Source organism: Spermophilus citellus (assembly GCF_964194105.1).
Source record: "Spermophilus citellus genome assembly, chromosome: 5".
Classification (NCBI taxonomy): domain Eukaryota; kingdom Metazoa; phylum Chordata; class Mammalia; order Rodentia; family Sciuridae; genus Spermophilus; species Spermophilus citellus.
Window position 1 is genome coordinate 124,260,745 of NC_138186.1, and position 21,604 is coordinate 124,282,348.

At 36.3% G+C, this 21,604-nt stretch overlaps 1 protein-coding gene across 3 annotated transcripts; it reads right to left on the reverse strand.

The window, feature by feature from the left end:
* Positions 1-666: 666 nt before the first annotated feature.
* On the reverse strand, positions 667-20,948 carry GPRC6A (G protein-coupled receptor class C group 6 member A; the record flags this gene model as incomplete). Of its 3 annotated transcripts, none has more annotated exons than XM_081295454.1 (6): positions 667-1,842; positions 4,266-4,389; positions 8,750-8,962; positions 15,117-15,428; positions 18,092-18,395; positions 20,755-20,948. In XM_081295454.1, the coding sequence occupies 6 exons, from the start codon at positions 20,946-20,948 to the stop codon at positions 728-730; spliced, it is 2,262 nt and encodes a 753-aa protein (XP_081151580.1). In that variant the 3' UTR covers positions 667-727. The 3 variants fall into 3 exon arrangements, with proteins under 3 accessions (XP_081151580.1, XP_081151578.1, XP_081151579.1); XM_081295452.1 differs by having other exon boundaries at positions 14,592-15,428; XM_081295453.1 differs by lacking the exon at positions 8,750-8,962 and having other exon boundaries at positions 14,592-15,428.
* Between the last annotated feature and the right edge of the window lie 656 nt (positions 20,949-21,604).

The window sequence follows — 21,604 nt, forward strand, 5'->3', positions numbered from 1 at the left end:
TTTCTCTAGAACACCTTTCTGTACTTTCTTTGATTAGCTAAAGCCTACTTATCTTTCACAGCTTCACCTAAACCCTTTATTCTTTATTTTACTTTATTCTAAACCCTCCCTTCACCCCAGGGGCAGCTAAGTGCCAGTTTGCTGTTGTCATGCCCTTCTGCACATTATAGTCATAGAATCCCCACACTATACTGATGATGTCTATACGTAACTGTCTCTCCCTGGAATTTGTGCTCCTTAAGGTCAGGAATTATTCTTTGCTGCTTCTTGTGCGTCTGGGTTCAGCATATCACTGGGCACATGATAATTGCAAAAATCCTAGTTCAATTGCACTGAGCAGTAGAATGGGGAGGGTAAAGATGCTTAAGAGAGGAGGAGAGCTCATGTGAAGAGGTTTGAGAAGAAGTGGCAGAGGATGGAACAAGGATGATATATTATGGGTTAAACTTGGAATAGAAGTGATACTTTAGCCATGTGCCTAGTAGGAAGGAGCAGTAAGATAAAGCCCAATGGAAGTGCTAAGAATGAAGGCAGTTTCAGATTAGAGACTTTATGTTCTTTATTGATAGCTGATTGTACAGAATGGGTATTTAGCTCAAATTTGGTGAAGATGACAGCAGTGAAGAAAATACATGACACATATTTGCTGGGGAAATAAATGCACATCTTAGACACAAAGACCCTTGAAACATTTTATTCCAAAATGTGACATCTTCTATTGACTCGTTTATATACTTGAAATTCTTTTCCGAGGAAAAGGTTTTGAAACCTTTGTCCCATTGTCTCTGCATGTCTGTGCAAATGGTTGTACCTGAAGATCTTTGCTTTTCTGCCAGGCTTCAGAGTTTCCACGAGGACTGGGATGGGTCGTTGTGATATTGCTACTAGTGGAGTCCAGTGAAGCATGACTCATGGCAAGGTTCCCGGCACTGTGAGAAGAATAACTGTAAATCAACTCAAGAAAGGCTGATTTTGTGTTAGTCTCTTGCTTGCACAGAATAATATAACATTTGGGGAAGAATGTACAACATAGGATCCCATAGTTGGATATTAAAATGACGATGATCTCTACAGCTGGCAAATACTTGCCAAATGTGGTAGCATAGACAGGGATGAATGTGATCCAAGCTATGAAGTAAATAAGCATGCCGAATGTCATGAATTTGGCTTCATTGTAATTCTCAGGTAATTTCCTGCCTTTGAAGGCAAATATGAAGCAAATGAAGGCCAGGATGGCAATATAACCCAGCATGGTGCCAAATGCAAGTGTGGATCCCTCCTCACATTCCAGGATAATGACTCTGGGCAAGGACACATTCTCCTCCACAGTAGGTGCTGCAAAGATGAGCCAGAGTATACAAATGATAACCTGAATACCTGTGCAAGTGAAAATGATGGGGATAGGTTTATAGAGGCACTTCAAGAAGTTCTGCAAGTTGGGATCAAAGCTGAAAGCTAGCAAAATTTTCAGAGACTTCATCAAAATGCAGGAGATGCAGAGGGTAAAGCTCACTCCAAACAGCGTCTGTCTGGTTTTGCATGTGAAGTCTTGTGGCTCTCCGATGAAAAAGCCCGTGCTGGCAAAGTTGAGAAAATGACAAAGCAGGATCACGTAGCAGACCACTAATCCCCCGGATGATTTCACAACAGGCGTGTTCAGGTTTCTTGTAAATATTATGCCAATGGCCAAAACAAATATGATTCCCAGGAGGGAGAGGGCCACCAGCAGAAGAGCCAGGGAGTCATTCCAGTTGAGATATTCCACTTCCTTTTCCAAGCACATAGTGCTCCTAACAGGGGCCCAGTGAGTTTCGTTGTTGCATAATACGCAGTGATCCATATCTAAAAGGCAGAGGAGATTCAGTTACACTGCAAACAATTAAACTAGGTGATTATCCACAACTGTCCATGGTGATTGTCCACAGAACCAGTCCTGACTAGAAAACCCAAACAGGTAATTGTCACATTAGTTCTTTAGTAAAATAAAACACACATAGGACCCCCCCACACACACACCAAAAAAAAAAAAAAAAAAGAGAAAGAGTAAAGGTGAGGCAAGGAGAAAAGGAAAAAAAAGAGAAAGTTATCAGAGATATGAGTTTTTAGGAAATTTATATTTCAGGATAGATGCTAGCATTATATGATATTATTGGAGGCAGTTCAGGAACCTTAATAAAGGGTTTGAAACCAGACATAGCTTAAGTCCCTTTCATCTCTCTACCACCTATAATTCCTTGAACAAGCTAACTGAATTTCCTGAGCCTATTTTAAAATCTCTCTCTCTTTCTCTCTCTCTCTCAAAAAAAAACAAAAAACAAAAAAACAAAAAAACAAAAAAACCCGACTCTGCCCATTGTGGTACCACACTCAGAGCATTTGTTGCACAAATTAGACTCCATGCTGGGCCATAACAGGTGGGAATGCTGTTATAAATAAGAATGCAGATCCTTCAAAACCTGAGGCTTTATGGCTGAGTTACCCAAAAGCCTTAAGCTTCTTCCTCAAAGTGAGATAACATGAGATTATAATCAACAACAGATGAGGAAGAATTGAAGTTTATCCCCAACCCCGGAGATTAATTACTTTGAGCCTCTCACATTGTCAGTGATGAACTTGAACAGTATTTATGTTGATTCTGACAGCAGGGAAACACGAATAATTAATAATTGATGTCAGATGGAGTCTGTGGGAATGGTCTCGCATTTGCTCTCCATAACCACAACATTAAGATGATGGGTTCCAACTGCTTCCTAAAAGCTTTCCCCCAGAGCATCCATCTGGTTACACGCCACAAAAGTAGAAAGTGCCCAGCGTTTTAAACTTTCTGTTTTCTTTTCTATATTAACCTTAAAGTGTTTTTGTTTATAAACTTCCTGACCTTTTTTTTTTTTAAAGAGAGAGGAGAGAGAGAGAGAGAATTTTTAATATTTATTTTTTAGTTCTCGGCGGACACAACATTTTTGTTGGTATGTGGTGCTGAGGATCGAACCCAGGCCGCATGCATGCCAGGCGAGCGCGCTACCGCTTGAGCCACATCCCCAGTCTCACTTCCTGACCTTTCTAACCTCCTGCTCTTTAAAAATTCTATTTTATTACAAACATACTCTTTGGTTTCTTCTTAACCACAGCTAGTAGAGCCTGCCCTTTCATTTGTTCAGGGAAAGGTCTTGTCCATGCATGAGAGCTGTGTGTTAGAGATGAAGAGACCATGTCCTTTCAGGCTACTCTAACTTCTTGCTTTTCCTCAGTCTTCTACACTTGTGTTTAGAAGCAACTTGCTTTGGTTATCAAAAGATAGCATCCAGATTGGACTCCTGCACCTCTTTATGAGAAATAAATGTTACTTTCTTTAAAAAAGAAAAAAATTCTTTCACTTGAAAAATAGCTCTGAGGTTGAGATAAATGGCATTTTTTAAGGCTATGACAGAACATAAATATTGTAATATTTCTATTGGCATATTCCTCCCTTGAAGGTGATTAAAAAATGAATACATATCTGGGAACTATTCCAGCTCTGGGGTTCTTAGTTTTCATATATGACAATTAGGAATGCTGCAATTAACCAAAGGATGATTTTTTTTTTAAAGTAAGTTTAATGCTGCCGAAAGTGCCGATAGTTCTTTTTAGGGCTCGTAAGGCTTCTGATTTTACTCTTGCATTTTAATAGGTGTATTCTTCTCTGATCCTGTCCAATTGATAAAAATAAGGTTGGCAAACAATCAGTGATTAGCACCTTATCTCTGTTAATAGTGGGCCCTCTTGTTTCTTAGATTTAGCTTCTTTTCTCTTGTTAAGACTATTAAGATTTCCAGGTTATGCTCAGCTATTTCTTAACTCTAAGAGCCTTTGGGTTTCTATCATGTTCAATTTAGTTAATCTAATATTTATTTATTTGTACTTTCTGTGCCCCATTTACAAATCAAGCATGTCTATATAAGGATGGGTACACAGACAAAAACTGACAGAGAACTTGCATTGTTTTAAGAGTTATTGATAATGAAGTCTGAATGAGGAAATAATATTCTCTCTTAGAAGTAAAATTATTTTTACAACTCTACTATTTATTAGTCATATGCATCTGATGACATAATAGAGCAAATACCAAGATAAAATGAAATTTCACAGGAATTTATTCTAGCAGGAACACAGGAAGCTTTTTTTATCTTTTCAAGTGAAGAAACAAACAAAAATAAAATTCATGTAAAGAAAAATCAGCTTAAGGGAAATAACTCAGATGTGTCACTGTTTGCAGTGACTGCTATTACCTGTCTGATTACTGTAGTGATTTTCAGGACAGCTCACACATTCATAACAGCAGATATGTTGACTTCTTGTAGTTTTCTTCATTTCTCCAGGACTGCATTCCTTGGAGCATTTAGATAATGTTTGCTACAATCAAAGTGAAAAGAAATCTCAAATATATTTTTGTAAAAGAATTAACCTTGGCTTAAAGACACATTTACTACGGAAAAATATTCATCTTTTTCATAGCATTAAGTAATTTCTTTTGCTATCATCAGGTATTTGAACAAGCTCAAAATATATGAAATCCTTCAGATGGAGAAAGAACACAATTTTTGTCCTATTAGTAGTTTCTGTAAGCAAATTATGGAAATTGGCTCTTTCGGACAGTTTCCAAAGAGAGAGAAACACAGTAGTGAAACAGAGGTGAGAAGTCTTTTGTGATGAGAAAGAAAGCTGAAAACCCAGACCCTGCCCCTGCAGGTGCCACGGAGGCTAAAACTGACACTGTGATTGGGACAGCCTTTCTAAATGTACATATATGTATCTCCTGGCTTTTGTTTTTGTAAACTGTAACCAGTCCTGCAGGACCTGAAGAGAAGCAATCTAGCTTCTTCTCCCCAGTTTGATCAAACTGCATAAAATCCATCTTTCCTTTTCACATTTTTTGCTTATTTATTAGGTCAGTTGGTGGCTAAATTGGCCCAGCCATAATCCAGCAGACTCCCTGGCTTGGCTATGGCAAACAGTCATAGAACTGAAGCAAGAAATGATGGTGTGGAAATTTCCAGTCTCATGTTGAATAATTAGCTCTACTATATAAGAAAATAGTAAATTATTAGACTTATACTCTTTAGAAAATATTCTTATAATACTGTCCAAGGGACATATCCAGTCTCACTCTAAAAATGAAATAAAACAAGAAAAAATAAACCCAAACAATAGAATATTTTGTGCTTAAAACTATTGTATGTTAGTTAAAAAGACAAGCTAAAGTAAATAAAGAGTATTTAAATCATACTGATAATTTAGGTTATAATTCTGCATGTTGCAACATGAATCATAAGCAGCATTCTAGTCTTATGGAATCCTTTACTTCTGATCCAATCATTCTTTGCCCTTCAGATTATGATAGAATTTTCCATCCAAAATCCTTTTCTCATGGCACATCTTGTGACATACATATGTGTCATCATTTAACTTTTCCCTTGGGAAGTCAAGCAGAATGGTTAACTGAGGTTTTCTCAAGATTCTCTAAAGGGTTATTGCTGAGTCTGAAACACCGTCAGAATATTAAATGAACCAGTCTTTTCTCTGGAAGGTGAATAAAATCTGGGACTGAGAAAAGCAGGCAAGATACAGTAACCCTGTGTCTACAAGCACTGGCTTTCTTTTTCTCAATAAATTTATCCCAGGAGAGTTTTCATCTGGAAATAGATATGCCTTGAGGATTTCCCAGGGCAAACTTTTTAATCTGAGCTGTCCACTCTCCTGGAGGATGCTCAGAGAAAACAATGGAATTTAAGTATTAGATAAGGCCAGGCATCATTTGAGGATAAAAGTGCCATCTCCCTCCCTAGCAACATAGTCCTTTCTCTCCCTCCACATCAAGAGACAGCAAAGACATTGCAAAGTCTGATAGGATAGCTCTCGGATAACAGTAGATTTAAATTGTCTGATAATTTGAACTATGAATTTTGGTGAATTATCAGAAATTTTGATTCACCATCTAACCTGGAAATTGACAAGTAGATCTTGAAACTGGACCAAATGATCTAAGGTATTGTTGGGTTTTGTTATGTCCTTGAGATATGATGGGTGTCTTCATCAGCAAGGAAGGTGTGTCCCTCTCCTCACAGTGGTCAGCCCTTCAATTTAGTCACTAAAATCCTCTCCCAGTTTCCTGCATTCTACCACTTCCCCCTTAATGTGTATCTTGCTTATAGAGTCTGGAAATAAGTCTTGGTGACAATCAAAATCAGTGCTTCTTGCAAAAATTGTTAGAGAATCCTCTTTATTCAATAAGAAAGTGAGTTATAAAGGTTTTGAGGATTCTGTATGAGTTCCAGTGTTTAGCAGAGGGCTGAGTTCATGATGTAGCTGCAAGAATGACGGCCGTGATAATGAAGATGACATTTGAACAGTAAAACAAGAGTTATATTTCTGACTTCCAAGGAAAAAGTATTTTGCTTTATTGAAACTTCTGGTAGTAGAAATTTGATTAAGGGAAAAGATTTACAGCATTATTCAACTAATTCTTTCATCTACTAAACATTTGTTAAGTGCCTATTTTATGTCAGGAACTGTTTTAATTGTTGGAGCCACAGTATGGAATGAGACAGAAATCCCTTCTCTTATAGACTTTTGGTCCTAGTCAACAAGGACAATAAACAAGATTAAAAATATAAGCAAAATGTACAGAATGAGACAGTGATAAGTGCTAAGTTGGCATTGCGATTTCTTTTGTGGTACTGGGAATCAAACTGAGGATATGTACATTCTGGGTGTGTGTTCTACTACTTAGCTATATCCCCAGCTCAGAAGGTGCAATTTTAAATAGGGTGTCCAGGAAAGGCCTTAATGAGAAGGTGACTTTTCAGAAAAGAGAAAGGAAGTGAAATAGTTAACCACATGGATGTCAGAGAAAATTATCAGAGGCAAAGGAAAAAGCAAGTACAAAGCCCTTGTACTAGGAGAAGGAAACAGGGCAGGAGTTCTGTGGAACTGTACAAGGGGTCCAGACCAAGGGGAGGGTAACAGGAGATGAGGTTGGGTTGGGGAGGACTTGGGGCAGGGTCATGTAGTATTTTTATAGAGACTAGCTTTTACCTTCAGAGAAATGCAATTCCATGAAAGTGTTCTAAGCAAAGTACTGTGTGTGTGTGTGTGTGTGTATGTGTGTGTGTGTGTGTGTTTCTGGGAATCAAACTCAGGACCTGTGCTGACTGGGCAAGTGCACTACTGCTGGGCCATATCCCCAAACCCGAAGCATTATCATTTACAGAATCACCATGTTTTAAGAACAGACTGAAGCAGGTCAGAGTGAAGACAGACAGCAGTGAGAAACTTTGCTACAAAAACCTGGGTGAGAAATGGTTGTAGCTTAGAGCAAGGTATCAGCAGCAACAGAATTAGGAGTCAAATGTGGTTATATTCTAGACACGTTCTGATCCATCAAAACGGTTTCTGTCTAGTTCACATCATACTCCTTGGTTTTCTTCTATGTCTCTGGCTCACTACTTCTTAGACTCCTTTGCCGGTTCCTCATCCTTCCTACTCAACACTAGAGTGACCAGGGCTCAGAATTACTCTTCTCTGTTGATACTTTTCCTTAGTGATCTGACTAGCTTGTGGCCAAAAATAATGACATTATATTGAAGACTGATGACTCCTAGATTTTAGTTTTCTGACTTTTGACCCAAATAAATGCCCAACTGCCTAATTGACACCTTTAACTGGATCTTTATTGTTCATTTTAGCTTTAATATCTCTAAAACAGAACTCTTAATATTATTTTCCAAATCTACCTCATCTCAGTAAATGGCAACTCTCTTTTATTAAGTTGCTTAAGCAAAAGAACGGGAGGACAGAATTTGGCCAGTGAATATATTAATTGCTTCAAGGAATTTTGATGAAAGAGAAATCCAGGAATGGGTAGTGTGTAGAGGAGAACATGGCGGGGGGGGGGGATCTATGCAGTTTGTTTCTTCTTTTAATATGGGAGAAAAACATAATGGCATATTTATATCATCATGGAAATAACCCTGAGGAAAGAATAATTGAGGATGCAGGAGACAATACAAAATTATCAGAGCAAGATGTGGCAATAAGTGAAGGGGATGAGGCCTAGATATGAAGTGAAGAGTTGGCTTCAGCTAGGAGCCCTAGGTCCTACCATAATGCCAGGTAGAAGGTGGGGATATGGTCACAGATGAGCTACAGGGGAATATGGAACACTTTTCCAATAGGCTCGGTTTTGTTGGTAGAATAGAAAGAAGGAATAATTGAAAATGAGAATGAAAAGGGTCTATTGATGTCAGAGGAAAGAAGAAAAAACAAAATCGCTATCCAACAAGGCAGGTGAGTTAACCAACGAGGCCGCAGTGTGAATGCTGTCAGCAGTAAGGCCCCTTTGGAGGTTGGATATCATGAATTTAAATTGAAGACCTGTGAACAAACATGTCTTTTTTCCTTCTCTTTCTGCTTTCATTGTTTGTGCCAAGCTCAGCCACATAGGAGCAACTCTGATTAGGCAGAATAGTTGGATTTAATTTGTTTTTTAAAAAAAATTGCATTTTGATCTAATCAGTATGATAAGACAGAGGGGTAAGGAGATTGAGAGTATGTACAAGAAAGCATTACACTAGATGACCTCAGAATTTAAGGGGGGAATGAGGGGACAATGAACAGATAGGAGGGTCATGGGAGGTCCTGGTGGGGCCAAGGGCTTTTCAGGTTGAGGTACCAATTGATTGGAATGCTACAAAGCAGTCTAAAGTAAAATTACCTTAAGATTCCTGAATTCATTTTTTGCTTCCTGGTTTGGGATGATGAAGACATCATTCTGTAGGTCATATTCTGCCATCTTGGCGATGGTCATGTGGCCATTGATCTCTTTCCAGAGCACAACATCATATCCAATATTCAAGTCCCCGTGAGCATCAAAATGAAAAGAATTCCCTCCATCAGTGAATGTCACATTTTTCAGCACATCAAGTAGCTGTAAAAAATAAAAACGGGGGAGTAACCAAGGACAGGGTAGGGACGAAGAGCTTGAGAAGAAGATTAACATTAAACAGGGATGATAGGCGGGAGGGAAAGGGAGAGAGAAGGGAAATCGCATGGAATTGGAAGGTGAGCCTCAGGGTCATACACAATTACATATAAGAGGAAAGGAGGGGTAAGAGAAGAATAATACAAGTGGAGAAATGATTTACAGTAGAGGGGGCAGAGAGAGAAAAGGGGAGGGGAGGGGAGGGGAGGGGAAGGGGGATAGTAGAGAATAGGATAAACAGCAGAATACATCAGTCACTAAAATGGCAATATGTAAATCAATGGAAGTGTAACTGATGTGATACAGCAATCGGTATACGGGGTAAAAAATGGGAGTTCATAACCCATTTGAATCAAATTGTGAAATATGATATATTAAGAACTTTGTAATGTTTTGAACGACCAACAATAAATTAAATAAATAAATAAATAAATAAATAAAATAAATAAATAAAATAAAAACGGAAACAAATGCTGAACATGAACATTGTAAGTAGACCCATTATCCCAATTACAACACTGCATCATAAGGAGTATCACTTAAAAATGAGAAAAAAAAAGAAGATTCCATATCACTGAGAAGGACATTCTTAATCATTTGTCAGTAATTTAAGAATGAATTCCACTTGGTTTCTGGTCTCATTTCTGCCAAAGTTTTGCTATGTGGATTGAAAAAACAAGTTAGTTTCTATGGTGGTAGCTACTACAGCCTATAAAGTTGAAATCTGAGAATTTCAGAACGGATCGTCTGAGGGGACATATGGCCTCTAATTCTGGTTCTATTCCCCATTAATGGCGAGATCTTGACAGTTGCAATTACTTTCTGACTTATCATTTTTAATTATTCTTAGGTTTGTGTCTAGTGTACAAATGACCTCTAAATTCTATTTTAAATTTTAATTTATAAAGTAATTTTTTAACCAGAGAGGAAAGAAAAATTACTTGCCTTGCTATCCAATTTGTATAGTGAAAACTGATATGTGACAGAACTGGAAAAAATGTTTTGCTGACAGAGTAGCCACACTGAGCTCATGCTGCAGGGGAAGAACACTGGAGTTGAATGTAAAAGAATAGGTTAGGGTTCTGGCTCCATCACTAACTTGTTAGATAAGCACAGCTAAGTAAATGCACTCTCTGAACATATTCATTATGGTCCATTCATGTTGGATTGGAAATCTATGGAATGAGGCAGAAATTATTCTATCTGAATAGAACTATTCTATTCTATTCACTTTGGATATTTTTTAACATTTCATTTTTTTGGTTAATGGAATATAAGAAGATCAAGTTAGATTTCAAGGTAAATGTATTAGCTATGATAGTCATGTCCACTTGAGCAAAATACCTGTGTATTGATTTTATTAGGTGTCCCTACAGATTTACTACTTCTTTTGGTGAATGTAAATTTATTTCTTTAAATAAGTAGGATATCAGATATAACATGGTAGAACTAACCAAAAATATTTTTATTTGAGAATTGCTTGGAAAAAAAAATGAAAGAGACAAAATGAAGGAATAAGTAAGGATTTGCTTTCAATGTTTTCATGTCTACCTGTGTACTGGTTTTAATTCTGTTCTTTCCTTAAACAACATGCACAAGTAAGTCCTGGTAATTCAGTTCTTTAGGGAGCATATCCTCTTCCAGTCTCATGTTTGAACTATAATTTCCATCTGTTTTTTTACCCTGTATTTAATTAGGCTTTCCAGGGTAAAGTTCTGACATATGTATGTTCTGTAAATAATGATAACATTGTGTAATGTAAATATAAACTTGCACAATTTTATGCTTGTTCTTACAGGAAAGAGGATAAAGAAAAATAAAACAGTACACTCATTTCTCATTAAATATGATAGAACATTTGCTTTGGATCAAGATGAATTTTGAACATTAGCAGTCGAGTTATTAAACTATTAAATGTTTTTTCTATCATTTATTAATTTCTTTTTTATGGAAACTCTGAACTTCACTGTGAACTGACATTACAGAATTCAAAGACTAGGAATGGCATTTTAATTATTATATAACTCACCTCTGTATTGTAATATCCTGCTTTTAAGAACATAAGGCCAGTAGGCTACACTGACTAAGGTGTTATGGTTGATCCTGTGTCCATTTCCCTGTCTGCCCTGATATCTGCTTCATCTTCATAATTAAGCTTTTTGTGGAAAGAGGTATCTATGTGACCAAATTAAGAAAAGCAGAGGAAGTAGCCTTACATTTTTCTCTTGTGCTCGAATTGTGTCTTTTATTATTATTAATTTTTTTTTTGGTGAAGTTCTCTGTGACATAATAGAAAGCACACTGAACTAAGCCATGAGAATTTCACTGCTAACTGTTAGTGACCACGGGACAGAACTTTATTCTGGAAGTTCCCTTCATCTTTATACTGCTCTAAGACTTGGTCTCCAATAACAGGTCCTCTCACTACTTCTTTAAGATGGAGATTAAAGAATGAGTCCTGTAGACCTCCCCTAATATTATAAAGATTAGAGATGATAGATATCTGTACTTAGAACCATAAGACTTAAATTGTTAGTTGTTACTATCCTTACCACTGCAAAATCACTCTCACATCTCTCCTAACCTCAAGACTCATATGCAACCATCATGGCTACACTGCATATTTCATAAGTTCTTCAAATTCAATGTCTTCAAAATGAAATGCTTAATATTCTTCTCCCCACCAAACCTCCACTTTCCTCCATTCCCATTTCAGCAAATGGCATCAGTTGCCCAAATTGGGAATCATTTGCAATGTCTTTGCTGCTCTCTGTCTGTCATCTTTTACATTCAGTGTATCTCCAAACGCTCTTCAACTATCTTTTTAAATATCCATGTATATATGTCTCCATCCTATTGTCACACCTGTAGAACAAGGCATTCTTATGTTTGGATTATCAAATTGGTTCTTTCCTTCTTCTAATCTTGTGTTCCTTTAATCAATTCACACAGCAGTTGGGATACCTTTTCTACAATTGGAAAATAGATCAATCACCCTCCTGCATAAAAATACCTTTAATGGGCACCTTTTTGCTCTCTATAGTCCAAAACGTTAAACATAGTTTGCGAACTTTCTACTTGAAGGATGGTAAGTAGTATCAACATCCCTGGAGAGATTGTTAGAAATGCAGACTTTTGGGTCCCTTTATAGAACTACTGAATTAACATCTGTATAATATGATTTCCAGGTAATTCAACTGCACTTTAAAATCCAAGAAATCCTGATTGACAGGGTTCATTAATGTGCCTTTAATGAACCCTTCCTGTCTCATGTCGTGCTTTCTCTCCTGTATGGGATTCTGCTGAAGTGTTTCTTTCCAACCTATCCTTTGCATTCACCATAGATGTCATATTTGAGAATATTCTCTGAATGCTTATACTGGACTAACTAGTTCAATGATATGTCTCTCTGCCATCTCATGTTTATCTGAACTGTTGTAATGCATTAGTCTGCATTGTGAGGTAAGCACTCTACCAACTGAGCCATACCCCTAGTCCCCCATAAGTCTGCATTGTAATCGGCTCTATAATCATTTGATTTTTATCCCCCACTAGATAGATTAAGGAGGGAATTCTGTATTGTTCTCCAGGATCTATATCCTCAGCACTCAACAGAATGCCCAGAACACTGAGACAACCAACAAATATTTGATAAATAAACATGACTATTAGACATTCTGTCACCCCACGTATACCACTTACTACTTTATATACAATCAGAAATAAAAGAAAACCAAATCATTAGTCATAACAAGGAAATGGTATCCTCACACACATGAGAAGAGCATTAAAAATCTGTTGAAGTCCCACCATTATGTATAACTATATTGCTATGAAAAGACATTTAAAAAATCTATTGAAGTAAAACAAATATGACTTTGCTGTCCCTGATTACTGCTACAGATATCTCCAAATATAGAGCCAAAGTAAATACCACCCTCAAATGGTAAGAAAAACTAACCTCTTAAAATTATCTGAATCTAAAATGTCCTTTAAATATTAGTGAATTTTGCTAAGATAAAGTAATCCTTAGGGATTTATCCTTGATTAGGGATCTTAAATGTTGATGATCTTTTGAATTTGCTATCTGTGAAGATTTCTTCATAAAACAACAATTGTTTGTGTCATTTGTCCTACTGAATCTGGCATTGACCAGATGCGGCTCACTCACATTATGATCAAAGGAGCAAGTCACCCTCTAATTCTCCTTTTAAATATGCTTCTGTTTGTTTCTAGATTAACAGGTTTTGTGGGGGGCATCAAGAATGACCCCAGAATCCTAGTGTTTAAATAAAACATTTTAGAAGATTTGAATTATACTTTCTGAAGTTTTTATTCAAAATGTTGGAGATATAGTCCTGATTTAAAATACTTTCCCAGATTTTCCCCAACTATTTAGCAGAACTTGGAGCTTATTTTTGTGAGTGATTAAATTACAAATGACAGATCTACCAATGTAGCTCAGTGGTAGAGCACATGCTTGGACCTGGGCTCAATTCCCAACACCAAAAGAAAAATAAGTAAAAATAATTTAAATAAAAATAACCTTTTCTGGATATGCATTTATATGATCAAAAATGAATTTTATTCTCTTTTACTTTCTTTTCTCTTACAAATATAAAATACCTGTATTTTGTGATATTCTGCCTCAAGACATATAGACATAGCTCTAAGTACCCATTATTGAGAGACTTGTTTCTAACGAGCAAAATTTATCATCAACAGAGGCAATTTACTTTTAAGTGCTTTGTTCATGGACATTTAAGAAAACTGGAGGTATTTGGATTCTAAACCACCATCAACACAGTGAAAAACCAAGAGTATGAAATCAGAAAACCCATATCAGAGTTACATTTATGGTACTGCCTAGCTTAATTTCCTTACCATAATATTTCCATAATATAGGTGGAGCATCTCTGATCTGAAAATCTGGAATTCAAAGTACTACAAAATACAAATTTTTTGAGCACTAACATGATAACACAAATAAAAAAAAATCCACACCTGACCATGAAGTCATAATGCAGGTGCATATAAAATTACCTTCAGGCAATGTATATAAAGCATATTTAAAAATAAAAGAATTTCACATTTAGACTTGGAGCCAATCCCCAAGATATCTCATTATGCATATGCAAATATTCCAAAATCTCAAATACTCCCAAATCTGAAGCCCTTGTGGTTCCAAGAAATTCAGGTAAGGTGTATGCCATTGTATTTAGCAATAATGAAAAGGATCATTAAATTTGTCTGGTCTAATTCTTGTTTTTCAGAGTATTAAGAGAGATAATTTATAGGAGGCATTGAAAAATCCTTAAGCTCAAGCACTATCAATAGAATCTTTCTGGAAAATATAAAAAACAAAACTTTGGTGGGTCAGTAGCAGGTGAGGGTAAAACATAATTCTATCCTCTTTAAGAATAAAAAACCAACATAGAAATGAAGGTTTTTCAAACACTGGTGGTTTCTACATATAAAAGGAATAAGACTAAGAGCAGTTGATATAAATCTTTGCAACATAAGGTAAGGAAATAAATGATAGCAGGGGTATTTTCTTGAATGTGTGAGTTAGTACCTCCCATGGTTGAAAGGCGTTGGGGTTCTGACAGTCTCGAGCTTGGCACAGATCTCGAATGGCATAGCCAAGGGCAAACACGGCAAGCTGAATACTATGTATGAGTCCTGGCTCAGTATAATGCCAGAGGAAGTCATTTCTCATGAAGAAGTTCCTTTTTACATCTTCCTTAACCTTGTAGGTTAAAGCCCCCTGAGAACGGTTGGAAATGCATTGACTCAAATCACTGTCTTTGACATGCTCACAGTCAGAAAAAAGGATGGCATATTCACGAAGGGGTTTGTTATTGTTATTAGGATACGTGTGCAGGGTTTGAAGAAAGGCATGGAAAGAGGATATATTCCCTCTTCTAAAAGTAAACCCCACAACTTTGCCAAGCTTTTTAACATTAGGAATAGTGATAATCTTGGTGGCAGTTGACCAATTATCACTAGCAATCCAGATCTTATGTATATTCCTTTCAATGGCTTTATTGAAGAGATTGAATACATGGAATCTCCTCAGAAATACCACAATGACATTAACCTGGGCCTCGGCAATGATTTTCTCTAGTGTCTGATTGATCCTGACTTCGATGGTATTATCAGAGAGGAAGGCTGGGAAAACCTCTTTGAAGGCTATGCACACATTATTTGCTGCAGCCTGAATTGCAAAAGTGTCGAGAGCCAATCGTCCATAGTCATCATCTGTGGTTATGATGCCGATCCAGTTCCATCCAGATTTCTGAATCAGGTGGGCCATTGCTTTAGTTTGATAGAAGTCACTGGGTACAGTCCGTAAAAATGAAGGAAAGCGAATTTTGTCACTTAGGATTTCTGCAGTTGATTCATAACTCACCTGGAAATGGACAGAATCTTTTAGTTACACTGTCAATGAAATCCAGGTGGCTGTTCATAGGGGTGTTTTTTACTTTGATTTTTGTAAGTTTCCATAGCCTTCCCCTAAATTCTCTGGTCTTTTCTATCTTGTCCTTTCAATGAATTCCTACTCTATGAGTAGTTTAAATCATGACACTTAGCATCAAAGAATGAGTTAGTGTCACTGCTCTCTAATAATTTCATATTGTATGTAGCATAATCCCTTCAAGACTTCAGGCTCTAAGATTTACATCTACATCACTATATCTGCCTATATCTATATCTTTGGCCAGGGCCAACACCAAGTTATTTAAAAAGCTTAGAGGTAAATTCAGGTAAAATGTAGTCAGTCAAAGAAGCAAAATGCATTTTGGGATATCAGCACATACAAAATTCTATTTAATCCATAACTTTTTTTTTCTTTCTTTTTTTTAACTATTATTTGAGGCAAAATCATCCAGTGAGATAAACATCTAGTCCAGGGGCAAGCAAACTTTTCTGTAAAGGGGTAGAAATAAAATGTTTTGAGTTTTTTGTCAACACACATCTCAGTCTTATATTCTTTGATGTAATTTTTTGTTACAACCTTTTAAAGACTGTAAAAACCATTCTCAGATTGACAGCCACATTTGATATGTAAGCTGTGGCTCTATGACCTCTGATTAGGTCAAATAAGTGTCAGAATTTTGGGAGTCCTATCTGATGTGGGCAAAGTTTTGCTTGATGATTTTATTTGCTTTGGTGATTTTATTTTAGGGGGAATTATTACCTTCTATAGCTGGAACAGCACCAGGGCACTTACCTTACTGCTTAACAGCAGCATATGGTATGATAGTAAGAAAATATAGGCTTTAATAAAATGTCAGAATCTTGGCTTCAATAAACTTAGGAAAATTACTAGACATTTCTTTACTTGTAAAATTATAAGATTCTTTCTCCTCCTCCTCCTCCTCCTCCTCCTCCTCCTCCTCCTTCTCCTCCTCCTTTTTTTACTTGTATAAAAATTTGGTGCCTTACTTTATTTTTATGTGGCGCTGAGGATCAAACCCAGTGCCTCACTCTTGCTAGGCAAGCGCTCTACCACTGAGCTACAACTCCAACTCCAAATTATAGGATTCTTGTTAAATTTAAACAGAATCAATCACTATCAGTGGGCTCCCTTTTCTTTTGTGCTGTTTATCATGGAATTCACATTTTTTTTCTGCACCAAGTTTTTTTTCCCCTTAGTTGTATACAAAGTATATTCACATCAATTTATGTCTTCATACATGTACTTTGGATAATGATGACCATCACATTCCACCATCATTTCAAACCCCATACCCCCCCTTTCCCTCCCACCCCTTTGCCCTATCTAGAGTTTTTCTATTCCTCCCATGCTCCCCCCTCCCTACCCCACTATGAATCAGCCTCCTTATATCAGAGAAAACATTCGGCATTTTTTGGGGGGGATTGGCTAACTTCACTTAGTATTATCTCCTCCAACTCCATCCATTTACCTGCAAATGCTATGATTTTATTCTCTTTTATTGCTGAGTAATATGGAATTCACATTTTTACTTTTGCCAATAGTTTTTAAAGTAGTCTATTTGTCACCTATGCAGCATTGTACATTATAGGAATTTTGAGCCAAAACCTGTATCTTATATGTTTGTAGATGATTCTTTGTGTTTTATCATTTTGCATTTAAATTTGTTATTGCCAATTTCACTAAGGTATGATATAATGGATCTCTTCATGAGTATATGTATTATTTATTGTGCATTCAGAAAGTTATATATTTTGAATTATTATGCACATTCATTATAATACACACACACACACACACACACACACATATATATATATATATTATCTGCTCATTTCTATCAAATTATCACTTCTTGGTAATCTGACCATAAGCCTTTTTCTTTCTAACTTTTGTCTTCTAATGTTCTCTGAACTTAGAAAGACTAACCTTTCCAAGGCATTCCAAAGAACACAAAGAGAGTTCCAAAGTGTTTCAATATGAAGATAAGCGGGTTCAAAATGAAAGCCAAGGGGACTTAATTGACCTTGAGTAATGTGCAAGAGTTGATAATCTGTTTTGGTCTTTCCAAGACCTTTTTGCTTACTCCATATTATTGGCTTGCATTCCAGGGAGATAATTAGGTCTACTGACTCTACTCAGAGTCTTTCCATCATATTCAGAACAAGATGCAAATCATATCAAGATACTACATGACCAGCCCTGCCCTTCTCTACAAATGCATCCCTTCCTATTCTTTCTGCTTAACTGCTCTAGGCACAGTGACCTTTTTGCTGTTCTTCCACTTTTGTACTTGGTACTTTCTCAACTAGATACTCTCTTCCCCTCCTCCAAATTCCTTTCTCATTTAAATTTGAATATTTAAATATCACTTCCTCTAGAACTCTTCCATTACCCCCATAGCTCCTTACTCGGCACCCAATGGATACTATTAGGGAAGCAGGGCAGTAGAATCCCTCAGAGGTATGTGTCTTATCCAGATCAAGCTAAAATTGTCAAAAATTGACCTGACTGATGTAAAAACAGCTCCCTAAGTTGTTTTCCCAGTTTATTCTAATTCTTTCATAATAACAAACATGATCCAATCTAGTGAATAGAAGTAGAACAAAATGTACCTGTGGAATGAGCTGAAGGTTCAACATTCTGGAGACTGCCATGGTTATTTCTGAGTAGCCAGCACCTATGACAGCCTTAACCCTTGGCATGTAGTTCGAATAGTCACACTGAAACTCCACGGTTTCTCTAGAGCAGTTGAACTTAGAAAGAAACCTCAGCGTGGCTGCCATTGCCGCTGTAACTTCGGTACAAGTGTCATAGATTTCATATCCCAGTTTGACTCCAGATAATAGTGTTGAATTGTTGATCATCTCAATGCTGTGTATCATGGCAAGCGTTTGCAGAAAAGCTGATACTTCAAAGCTGTTGAGAAACAAGTACTTTTGAAAGCAAAACACAGTCCTTCTACAGCTATGATGAGATCTTTTTTCCCCCATCTTTGTCTATAACAGACAATTTTTGGATAAGTGAAGCTTACCTCTTGAAGGGTCTAACTTTTATGTTAATACAACTTTTAATGGAAACCTTTAAAAAGGACAATGTTGGAAACCAGAGTTTCTTAAATAGAATATATGATACAGGATTTAATGATTTCTTGATGAATAGAGTTAAATATTCTGCAGTATAAAGTGTCTTACTTTTGTTGCTTTTTGTAGCTAAGTATAAATATTTTATTGCTGTCAAAATAGTTGCTTGTTAGTCTAAACACCCAGTTTTGGGGTTTTAAACACTGATCAGTTATAGTTCGAAATTAGATGAATAAGACTCTTAAGAATTGTACTTAAGCCCTTATATGCCTTTATTCTATATAGAGGACACCTATAAAATTTTATAGGACACTTGCAAAATTGCTGGGTTTGTTTTTATAGGTGTTCTATATATAGGACGATAGGGCATAATGGTTAATCAGGCACTGGATAAAAGCCTAACAGCCTTCTAGACAAAGTGCCCTGATTAAGTTCAGAGAGAGCTATTTCCACAGCCTGACAGCATATACAATGTACTTCACAATTTGTGATTATTCCAGAGTCCTGAATTGTTTAGTAGTGATTTCATTCACTGATACTTCATCTACAAATGATTACAAGTAGTATCTAGTACATAATAAAATTGCATTGGGTGTTTTTTATGAAAGAAGAGATGTTATTGTTTAAAGTTTTGATATTCTAAAGTTTCTCTATTGTTATAAGTTATAACAAGTTAAACATTTTAGACCTTACTGATTGTCATTGTGGACTATCTAAACATGAGGTTTAGAAAATCAGCATTATAATTTTTATTTATAAAAGGAAACAAGGAGGAGAGAAAGAATAATAAAAGATTGTGTGATAATTAAATTGCATAGTATTTTCAGAGTTCCCTACATGAGTTAAACCTCTTTGATATTTTACCTTGGTATCCCTAGTGCCTAGAACAGAACCTAGGTAATGTACACACACTTAATAAGTAGCAGTTCAATGTTTAAGGAGAACTGGTACTCTTGATGAATGACAATATGATAGAAGATTTTTAATTCAGGGATTTTTCTTTCCCCCAGATCAATTTTTTTTCAGATCAAATGACTCTTTAGTGTTCTCCATTAATTGTCATCTTACAATTGTGAGCCTCTGACTGTAGTCATTCTTTGGTTGCCAATGAACAGCTCTGGAAATCTTCATGAATTATTTTGTGCATTCCCTGGGATTCCTGCTTCTCAGTTGTGATGACAATAACAGAGTACCCAAATTTCTGGAGAGAATGTCGGGAAGGAATCTTAGAGTGACATGGGATCACATTTATCTGAAAGCATTCTTTGAGGGCTTGGTCAGTACTTACAAATAAAAAAAAATAAGCAGAAAAAAAAGAGAAGATTAAACTTACATCAAGACAGAATCAGAAATTTATAGTTAACTGAGAATTTTATAGTTAAAGAAATGATGGTTTCTTTAACTATATTGGTTGTCATAATAATCCTAACTGGTGTTACCTGGCCCTCAGAGGTTACCAGGCTCTTATTTTACAGATGAGAAAATAGAAAAAGGAAGTCAAAGATTTTAAGTGATTTGCCTAAATTCACAAAATTATTTTATATTAGAACTCAACTATCCTGGTCTCCTTAAAGAAAATGCACCTGTAGCACCCTCCACTAAGCTTTGCTTTTACACATTGTACTGTATTGAATGTCATTTCAGTAACTAAGCTTCACAATGTAACCTGCTCATCAAGAAAAAAGTGACAACTTAAGGAGGGTCATAATTTATCATGGAAGAATTAGATTATTTCAAGAATTAAATGAACACAGTGCTGACAAAAATGTTAGCATGAGAAAAATGTAAACATAGTCTATTTTAAATAAAACATTAAATAATAAATCCATGTACTAAACAGAGTATAAGCTGAGGGTGATAGGTATACAAATGTGCTGTGTTCACTTGTGGTGAAGTAGAAACTACAATGTCTTTTCAAGGACCTCAGGGATTGTTTTTTAAAAGCACAATCCAAGAAATGCATTAATGCAAAGCATTTCTTGCCTCTGCACTTGGAGATTGTTTGATTACATGCAGAGGGCCAATAAACCTCTCTTTCAAGCAAATATTGCATGACTAACCACATGCAATTTGAAAACCTATATATGAGTTCGAATGATATTAAAATAATTCAGATGTTAGTGTAAGCAAAGAGATGACATGATCTGGTCTCCTGGCATGATCTTGAAACCTGTGCTTTTTGAAGATTTACTCACCCAACACACTTCTGGATTTGTGGTCGTCTGGACTGGTCTTCTGAGGACAGCATTTTTTCATGAATGGCGAACAAACCTCCAATCATGATATGTCCTGGAGAAGTGACAGCCACAAAGTCATCAGGAGTTTGACAAGGTTGGGAAGTAGCAAGAATAGCCATGAAGCAGGTAATTAGTATCATTAATAATGCCATGATTCTATCTCATTTGCTCAGTTCGTGAGAGTTTTTAGGAATCATTAAGCTCACAGAGTGCTAACAGCTTGGTTCCCATGTCATTAATAAACACCTTGCAAGGTATAAGACACTATCAAGGCCAGAAGCACTCAATACTCAGGTACTTGATGATAGTAAAAACAGTTCTTGCACCAATAAGAACATATTGGACTCTAACAGTCTCCAATGTTGGAGACACATGATAGCAGACATGTGATAGCTAGGTAAAAGCTGATACAATCATAAACAAAGGTTTCTCTGTAATGGTATTTTTTTCTGCATTGATATGTCAAGGGATATGAGTCATATTGGCATTTCTTTTCAGGCAGGATAAGAATTTTCTGGAAGAAGCATTTTGGGAAAGTTTTCCCACTTAAAAAATACACAGCTCTGCACTTCCAAAGCCATCATAGTCAAAGCACAAAGGACTCAGTTTATCAGCTGTTTAGGAAAAAAAAAATACCCTGCTTTTATTTATTTTTTCTCTATTTAAAATAATGAAATTAAACTGAATTTAGGTTTTTATCACTTCTTGTTTACATTTGTTCCAGATAAATAGCTTTTGTGGTGATGGGCAGAACTAAAAACAAGGTGAAACTTGTCTGATAGTGTTTTGCTTTGAACAAGAAAGATCT